Source organism: Zeugodacus cucurbitae, chromosome 5 (genome assembly GCF_028554725.1).
Source record: "Zeugodacus cucurbitae isolate PBARC_wt_2022May chromosome 5, idZeuCucr1.2, whole genome shotgun sequence".
Classification (NCBI taxonomy): Eukaryota; Metazoa; Arthropoda; class Insecta; order Diptera; family Tephritidae; genus Zeugodacus; species Zeugodacus cucurbitae.
Window position 1 is genome coordinate 67852951 of NC_071670.1, and position 9744 is coordinate 67862694.

The 9744-nt window shown below is 33.2% G+C and overlaps 2 protein-coding genes across 6 annotated transcripts; both read right to left on the bottom strand.

Annotated features, from left to right (window-relative positions):
* Positions 1-59: 59 nt before the first annotated feature.
* Positions 60-6966, bottom strand: Klhl1_1 (kelch-like protein 5). Of its 5 annotated transcripts, none has more exons than XM_054230705.1 (6): positions 2223-2514; positions 1909-2149; positions 1009-1805; positions 730-940; positions 568-672; positions 62-504 (listed from the first exon to the last, which is right to left on the bottom strand). In XM_054230705.1, the coding sequence occupies exons 3-6, from the start codon at positions 1578-1580 to the stop codon at positions 301-303; spliced, it is 1092 nt and encodes a 363-aa protein (XP_054086680.1). In that variant the 5' UTR covers positions 1581-1805; positions 1909-2149; positions 2223-2514; the 3' UTR covers positions 62-300. The 5 variants fall into 5 exon arrangements, with proteins under 5 accessions (XP_028895765.1, XP_054086680.1, XP_011181772.1 ...); XM_011183470.3 differs by having other exon boundaries at positions 63-504; positions 1009-1688; positions 1909-2041; positions 2223-2515; XM_011183469.3 differs by having other exon boundaries at positions 63-504; positions 1009-1688; positions 2223-2515.
* A 107-nt stretch (positions 6967-7073) lies between these two features.
* Positions 7074-8539, bottom strand: LOC105211822 (uncharacterized). Its single transcript, XM_011183471.3, has 3 exons — positions 7918-8539; positions 7718-7857; positions 7074-7653 (listed from the first exon to the last, which is right to left on the bottom strand). Exons 1-3 carry the CDS (start codon positions 8136-8138, stop codon positions 7325-7327), a joined length of 690 nt encoding a protein of 229 aa, XP_011181773.1. The 5' UTR covers positions 8139-8539; the 3' UTR covers positions 7074-7324.
* Between the last annotated feature and the right edge of the window lie 1205 nt (positions 8540-9744).

Here is a 9744-nt window from a genome sequence, read left to right on the forward strand (position 1 = left end):
ATTATCCAAAAAATTCGTTGTAAATCGAGTGCTGCCTGCGATTTGTTTTTAATATATTAGTTCAGTCTTTTATTTGAAATTAATAACGTACAATATTAAATTATTTGTTTTTTTACAACTACAATAATATAAACATTTATAATTAATATAAGTAATATAATAGTTAAAAAAATAACGGGAATTTTCGTTAAAAAAATATTAATTCGTTTACATCAATGTTGTCGACTTCATATTTGAGAAAATGGAAATTTTTAAATTCCCGTTATTTTTTGAACACACCTCGTATGCAGCTGCCGAGAATTAATGTCGACTTAAGAACTTTGTTTGCAATTTATTCGTGAAATTATTAGGCACTTCTACGTACAAGTTGGAGCCATAAACAGATAACGGCGTTTTAACGGTCACTATCTGGCTAAGATAATAGCGCTCTGTGAGAGCATAAACTTCATGGCCGCTCATTGTCTTAGCAGAAATACCGAATTGCTCTACATGCTCCAGCGAAATCTGTTGGCAAAACCGGAAATGTATTTTAAATTTGAATTTATATTAATATATACGAGTATTTACCGTTATCCAACTATCTTTCTGTGGATCATATTGCTCCACAGAAGTTAGCGCTCCATCATTATTGTGACCGCCAATAATAAAAATGTAGTGATTCAAGAGAGCCAGCTGAAAATGGAAAATTCGTCAAGTCTTTCGGAATTTCTTGGTAGTTACTGCACTTACACCAGGTCTACCGCGTGCCTCGAACATATTTGTGCATTTGACGCAAACATTTTTCTTCGGATCGTAATACTCAACGGAGTTGAGTGGTTTCCCGTCAGCGCCCCAACCACCAAATATGTAAATCTTTTTATCATAAACATCAGTGCTGGCACCATAACGGCAAACGTTCATACTTGCACGGGGCTGCCAACAGCTTTTGTGGATATCGAAACTGTTGCATATAAATAAATAAATTTATTAAAGAAATAATTTTCCAAAAGAATTGATGGGTTGACTTACATTTCTACAGTGTTGAGTGCTTGGGAACCATCAAAGCCACCGAAGGTGTAAATGTTATCACCATAGAGCGCCACACACAGTTCGTCGCGACGCCGCTCCAACTTCACTGTTTTATTCCATGTAAGTGTCTTCAAATCAAGACGTTTGATAGTGGTATGCTTCTGCAGCCCATGGGTACGTGCTCCGAAGAATAGAAGGCTTTCATGATGAAGCACCAAATCGTAGATGCAATCGAGATATTCCACTTCACAGCATCTCTGCCACACATCAAGTGCACGGTTGTATCTCTGAAGGTATTTTACTTGCTTAGAAGGTAGAGTTGTAGAGTTCTGTATGGCCAAGAGACACAACCGCTGTTTACGTGGTTTCTTATATACTGAAGTAGGCGCAGTGTTATGTTTGATAGGTTTGGAAATCCACTTCAATGCATTTCTGGCAATCTGCTCACAACCGGGCAAAATTTGTATATGCTGTGTTATAAAGACTGTATCGAATTGTACGAGTCTTGTGGAGCTTATTAGCGCTGCAAGCCACTTTTCGCGTTCCGTTTTATCATGTTCATACCAATGCATAATAACCTCGAAGACATCGAACTCACAGTCTACATCTAGTTCGTCAGCGACTATAACTTCTCTAAGGAACTCCGGCGTATAATCTAGATATTCAGAGCTCTGGATGACCTTTGAATGTAAAGAAAGATTGTTGATAAGTATCCGAAATGAACCCGGTTCTTATTTGGTCAAGGAATTTCAAAACGACAGCATTCCTTAGAATTATTCAATGAATAATTTCCGCCACTACAAAAACAACAACCCTGTATACATTTATACTTAAAAAGTACCATGTCAAAATTGCTTAATTTTAAAATTTGTCGTAAATAATTTTATTACCCTCACTTACCTCAGTGAAATTTTTTATCGCATAGTCGATAGCTACGCTTTCTGGTCGCGACATCAATATCTTCATTGTAATAACCGAAAATAACGCCAAAAGTGTCACAAGTGAATTAAGCGATGGCGAACGACTGCCTGTTCTGTGCGCAAAAGTTCAATTTATAGGTGAATATGCATATAAATGTATGTACATCTGTATATTATGAATGCTTATTTCATAACAATTGGAAATGCGAAATCCAAAATTTCTGTTAAATTAACCAAATTATTAAATAAATATTTTATTTAACGGTCTAACAATAGAGAAAGAACTTCACTTACTGAATGGAACTCAAAAAATCTGATAAAAGAGCTGATGTAAATAAAACTCATTTTACTATTTACTTTATGACCATTCTGCATTAGTCATCATTCACGTTTTTTGGTTAAAATGAACAAATTGTGAAGCCGCAAATATATATATAAACTAAAACGCTGCCATATGTATTAATTGTCATGCTATCAGCGAGCAACAGCTGGCTAATATTTATTTTGATAATTTTGTGATTCCAGCGGGGAATTTTTACAAACATGCAAATGCACGGAGTTATCAATTTATTATGGTTTAGCATAAAAGTAATAATCGGGGTTGTTGTTAGTGATAAGCGATATTTCGATATTTCACAACCGGTGATTTTTTCACTGTCATTGAAAATCGCATATATCAACTGCGATCAATTTTGGTAAATACCAGTTATGATTTGAACAGATAAACGACTGCACGACACGACAAAGATATTTCCTTGTCGTCTTGAAGCCAGCTTCTTTAACATTTTGGGGACGGCAGCGACATATCAAACAGCAATTTCATTGTTGCCGTACTAAAACCTTTCACTCCAAAACAATTTATATATTTTGTTTAATGTGAAATTTTTGTGCGATTTATTTCTTTGAAATTATTAAATGTTATTACGAATGATATATGTATCAAAGCTAATTTACGCTTCTGCTGACAAAACTTTGTTAAAACTTTAAATAATTTTAATTATTTATATTTCACATATTAGTGGCAGCTTTACAGCGGCCATTGTTTATTGTTAAAATTAATAAATATGAAAATGTTAAAAATTAAAAAAAAAAATGTGGAGTACAAATTATCATAAATTCGTTTTTTTTTTTTGTTGCGATCGCGATAGCAATATAAAAACACAGTAATTTAAAAATAACGATATCGCTCATCGATAGTTGTTGTGGAATCTGATAGTAGTCAGAAAGAGAATTCAAAGCGATAAGAAATTCTGGTTGATGTCATGAATTACGAATGATATATGTATCAAAGCTAATTTACGCTTCTGCTGACAAAACTTTGTTAAAACTTTAAATAATTTTAATTATTTATATTTCACATATTAGTGGCAGCTTTACAGCGGCCATTGTTTATTGTTAAAATTAATAAATATGAAAATGTTAAAAATTAAAAAAAAAAATGTGGAGTACAAATTATCATAAATTCGTTTTTTTTTTTGTTGCGATCGCGATAGCAATATAAAAACACAGTAATTTAAAAATAACGATATCGCTCATCGATAGTTGTTGTGGAATCTGATAGTAGTCAGAAAGAGAATTCAAAGCGATAAGAAATTCTGGTTGATGTCATGAATTCTGATATTATTGGTTTGATATTCGAATCAGAAATTTTATTGGTTTTTGGTGTTATGGAAACCAATTTTATCGGTTTTACTAAAAACAGCAACAATCCAAGGGGGTTTGAAATACAGTGGCACTTCTCTAACTCGAATCACCATAATCCAAAAAAACTTCGAGTTAGAGAGACTTCCGAGTCACAGAATGTAATTTGTATGAATTTTAAATTCTATTGCCAAATAAAGAGTTCGAATTATGGAGAACTTCGACTTATAAAAGTTCGTGTTCCACTGTATTTGTAGTTATGTACATACATACATATATATCTGCGAATGAATTTCACAATAAATTAAATTACAAAGTTTATTACTCAAATGTATTATACAAAAATTCGGTGTATTTGTTTGTAATGCAATTTCAATACAATATTAAATGACTTATAGTTTTACAACTTATAATTAATATAATTAAAATATGAGCTGTGTACAAAAAATAACGGTAATTTTCATTAAATATTTATTCATTCGTTTACATTAATGGTGTCGACTTCATAATTTGACAATTTGGAAATTTTAAAATTCCCATTATTTTTTGAACACACCTGTAGCTGCCGAAAATTTATGTCGACTTAAGAACTTTGTTTGCAATTTATCAATGTAATTATTAGGCACTTCTACATAAAAGTTGGAGCCATAAACAGATAACGGCATTTTAACGGTCACTGGCAGACGAAGATAATCGCGCTCTCGGATAGCATAAACTCCATGGTCGCCCATTGTCTTAGCAGAAATACCGTACCGCGCTAAATGATCGATGGAAATCTATTGGCAAAACGGAAAAATATTTTAAATTTTGATTAATATTAATATATACGCGTTTTTACCGTTATCCAAATATCTTCCTCTGGATCATATCGCTCCACGCTTGTAAGCGCTCCATCATTATTATGACCGCCAATAATAAAAATGCGGTAATTCAAAAGAGCGAGCTGAAAATGGAAATTTCGTCAGGACTTTCAAAATTTCTTGGTAGTTACTGCACTTACACCAGGTCTACCGCGTGCCTCGAACATATTTGTGCATTTGACGCAAACATTTTTCTTCGGATCGTAATACTCAACGGAGTTGAGTGGTTCCCCGCCAGCACTCCAACCACCAAATATGAAAATCTTTTCATCATAAATGATGGTGCTGGCACCATAACGGCAAACGTTCATACTTGCACGGGGCTGCCAACAGCTCTTGTGGATATCGAAACTATTGCATATAAATAAATAAATTTATTAAAGAAATAATTTTTCAAAAGAGTTGATGGGTTGACTTACATTTCTACAGTGTTGAGTGCTTGGGAACCATCATAGCCACCAAAGGTGTAAATGCTATCACCATAGAGCGCCACACACAGTTCATCGCGACGCCGCTCCAACTTCACTGTTTTATTCCATGTAAATGTCTTCAAATCGAAACTTTTGATTGTGGTGTCCTTCTGCAGGCCGTCGGTACGTGCTCCGAATAATAGTAGGCTTTCATGATGAAGCACCAAATCGTAGATGCAATCGAGATTTTCAACTTCACAGCATTTCTGCCACACATCAAGTGCACGGTTGTATCTCTGGAGATATTTTACTTGCTTAGAAGGTAGAGTTGCAGAGTTCTGTATAGCCAAGAGACACAGCCGCTTCTTTCTCGGTTTCGTATGCACTAAAGTAGGCGGAGTCGCACATTTTTCCGTTTCCGAGATCAACTTCAATGCATTTCTGGCAATCTGCTCACAACCGGGCAAAATTTGTATATGCTGCGTTATAAAGACTGTATCGAATTGTACGAGTCTTGTGGAGCTTATTAGCGTTGCAAGACACTTTTCGCGTTCCGTCTTATCATGTTCATACCAATGCATAATAGCCTCGAAGACATCGAACTCACAGTCTACATCTAGTTCGTCAGCGACTATAACTTCTCTAAGAACTCAGGCGTATAATCTAGATATTCAGAGCTCTGGATGACCTTTGAATGTAAAGAAAGGTTGTTCGATGTGAATGAAATGATATTGTGAACATGTTGTCGATTTTTTCACATTTGTTCTGTTTTAAACATAATCTTTAGGATCAATAATAGTTAAGGATACGGTACAAACGCGGTTCTTATTTGTTCAAGCAATCTCAAAACGACAGCATTCTTCAAAATTATTGGGCCATTGAATCCGTTTCGATCGATAAATTTTATGTTGAAATTATTGAAAACGTACCGAAAATAAAATGTTCGATCGTAACTCACTTATCGATTTGATACATACATTCCTAATTTCGATATCATTGAATCTGCAAAATTGAAAATATTTATCGAAATCTATCCGTTGGTGAATGAGTTGCGGAAATTAAAAAAAATAAACCATTTCGAAGTTTTTATGTAAATAATTACTGATGACGTACTAAATTATATTTTAAATGTGTATTTTAGAGACAAGAGACAAAAACAAACTAACAAAAATAAATTTAAGGTGTTTAAAAGCGATATAAAATTGCCCTAACAAGAAACATGAAAATTTTCTATCGAAAATCTTTATCTTATACAACAACAACAACCTGGTCTATATTTATACTTAAAAAGTGCTAAGTCAAAATAGCTTAATTTGAAAATTTATCTTGAAATAATTTTATTACTCTCACTTACCTCAGCGAAATTTTGTATCGCATAGTCAATAGCTACGCGTTCTGGTCGCGACAGCAATATCTTCATTTTAATAATCGAAAATAACGCCAAAAGTGACACAAGTGAATTAAGCGATGGCAAACGACTGCGTGTTCTTATTGATGAATATATGTAAAATAATAATATTTTTATTATATTTAACCGTCCAAAAATAGAGCAAATGTTTAACTTACTCAATGGAACTAAACAAATCTGATAAAAGAGCTGGTGAAATAAAAACTAATTTTAAGCAGAATATACACTTGCGGACATGTCTGTGCTACATGTCAAGTATTGCCTACCATCACATCGTGTATAGACGGGTATAGAAACCAAATTCGAAGTTGAAATGCTTCAATTTATCTGATCGTCTTTGCGACGGGTAGCAACATGTATAGTGTTGTATGCAGACCGTATGGCCGAAATTTCAAGTAGCGCTACAATTTCCTCTTCTGTTGCTATATCCGTTTCAACGATTACAACAAAATGATGTCTGAACAACATGTTGGACAAGTGTACAGTGAACTGACTTGCGACCTGGTCTGCATGTGTATACCCCGCTTTAGTCCTCAATGATGACTCATTATTCACCTTTATTGATTAAAATTACCAAATTGTGAAACTGTAAATATATATATAAACTAAAACGTATTAATAGCTATGCTATCAGCGAGCAACAGCTGATTAATGTTTATTATGATAATATCGTGATTTCCAGCGGGGAATTTTTTCAAACATAACGCACTGAGTTATCAATTTATTATGGTTTAGCCTAACTTGATAATAATTTTTTTTCCTCCCAACATTAAAATTTAAAAATATTAAATAAATATTTCATATTTTTATTCTGTTAATTATTACAAATAGTTGTTGTATATTTATAAATATTAATTTGAGATCAAAGGTATAAAAATATATAAATTTTAAAACAATTCACTAAAAAGACATTTAAAAAAATAAAAACTATAGTATAGGTGCACCTTATTACTATCTAAGAGTTAACTAATTTGTCGCTTAGCTATAGAACTTTATAGCTTACGCTTAACGGTAAATTTCTGGGCTTGGACATATTTGTATCAAAAATTATTAAATAGCCACTTCTAAATACAAATATTATTGCTTACGACTCAAGTAGTTTATAATCGCTTGCGTGAGTTTCTTATTATCATCGCGCAAATCTTTCAAAACTTCTAATTTCTCCTTTTCTACTTGGACCATTTCCTTCATGAGCTTGTTTTTCTCTTCGGCTGTTGCCTGCAAACATGCACACATGGAGATTATCTTCGATTTTTCTGAACTTCGTCGTTTTGGAGCGCGCTCACGTGTAGACGACGGCAAGTCTGTAATATATGGCGGAGGCAAGGTAAATGTATTGGAATCGTAGGAAGGTGTGGATAAGGACGCCGCCAATGGTGTCAAAAAAGACGCTTCCGCTAAATTAACTGAAATATTTTAATAAGTAATTTAATATCGTTTATGTAAAACAGTTAAATAATATATTTGTACATTTATGCTCCACGCTCCCCTCAGAAGACATATCGGTGTGATTGAAAGTTTGTGAACCAATTATTTGATGCACCTGTTCGTATAATGGCCACAACACAGGCGCATCACCAGCGGTTGACTCTAATGCTTCTCGGCATTTTCTGTAAGAAACAAATATAAAAAATCTGCTTCTTTCGTTGTTTTCCTTATATAGCGTTTACCTGTACTTGGTAGTCAAGTTGGCTATTTTGTATTTAATATCTGGCACAGACAGTTCTAAACCATGTGTGGCTAAATCGACGGACATCTCTTGGTAGACTTGAGTATTTCTCTTGTCACTACGCAATTCATCTATCTTTTGCGCCCACAAATCGACAAAGTAAGCTTCTGTGGTGTTGTCCCAGAAATTCCGCCTTCTTCTTTTCTTTGTAGCAGATTCCATAATTTATTAATTTATTTGCACTGCTGAGGTTTTGTTTATAATCTACAATTTGTTTTTATTCGCGCAACAGTGCGGCCAAACTTTAAAAATAGGGTTGCTTAAACTCCAAACAAATGTGGTGTTTAAGGTGAGTTTATCGCATATTGTTTGCATGGTAAACTCCAAGTTTATGGGTCGCATTTTACACTAAGCACTAAATTCGTCAATAAAACTCAATAACTAAATAAAACTAAATAAAGGTCATCTATCTATCATCTAATTAAAAGGAATTTAAAAAAATATATTTATATTTTTAACAGATACATTTATGTACAACATGTATGTACATATGTAGCTTTACAATAAAGTGTATAAATTTTGACTTTGTAACGCATCGAAGAATATGGCAATTAAAACTAAATTATTTACTTACTAAACGGCACGCTTCCAAATAAAAAATAATCAACAAAAATAGAAATACATGTGCATAACAATCAAGTAGAAATCAGTAAAGTACTCTTTAATTAAAATGTATTTAGTTTAAAGTTATACTTACATACATCCATGCATATGCGCAAATATACACGAATGTACCTACGTGTGTATATTTGTCTTACATGCATTTATCTGAATTTAAGTAGCATGTACTAGTCCATGGCTTGTGTCCAACCAACCAATTACTTCAAAAACCTAACAACACTTTGAAAACACTGTTACACTAACTGCATTTTTGCAAATAAAAGTGCATTAAAAAGTTATAACAATTAAGACAGCGCATGCTCTGTTAATTTTCGCGAGACAATAACACAAACAGCAAAAAAGACGAGTTAAAGAAAATTCAATAGCGCGAGCTTAGCATGTCCAATCTGTTGCACGCCACATGCATTGCGCATGCGTATCGCCATTGAGCTTTTTATTGTATTTAGAAGGCGTAGATATTTGTTGCTGTCAAGTTGGACCCTGATGGCAAAGAGAGTGTAAACTATTCTTTAATAAGAAATAATGAAGTTCGATTTGTGTAGGAGAAATTTTCATGGCTTAAAAAGCACGAAATTAGAGTTCCTATAATATTCCTTAAGTTGGCGCATAATCTTTGAAGTAAATCTAGAATAAGTATTTAATTTAATAGTATTAAGTAAGCCAATGTATATACGTATGTATTCATACTTATAAACACACAAACCGGAAACATCTTTGCTTTTGACACTGAGCAACTTTTCTTTCTGATTGGACTACTCATGACCTAGAGGTCGTATGCTATATTTGACTCAGTTTGTTTATATCTACACAAAAAATAATATAGATTTAGCAATCTTGTAATTGCACAAAACTTATTAGAAGACAAAATATAATTTTTGCCAGTAAGTCATATTCGAATCTGTACAATTTTGTTGACTTGTTTAACACTACCCTTTTACGAAATCAGTCAGTTAAACTTATTAACTTATTCAATTCATTTCAGAAACTCAAGAAAATCAGATTAAATGTTAAAATCTATAAATATCTAAAAATTACAATTAGAAACAATTGGTGGATATCAAAAGAAATTTTAAAAAGTCAGCTGTGGGAGTGTTGCCAACTTGATACTTAGAAGCTCAAAATTTAAATATAAAATTTCTTCGATAAT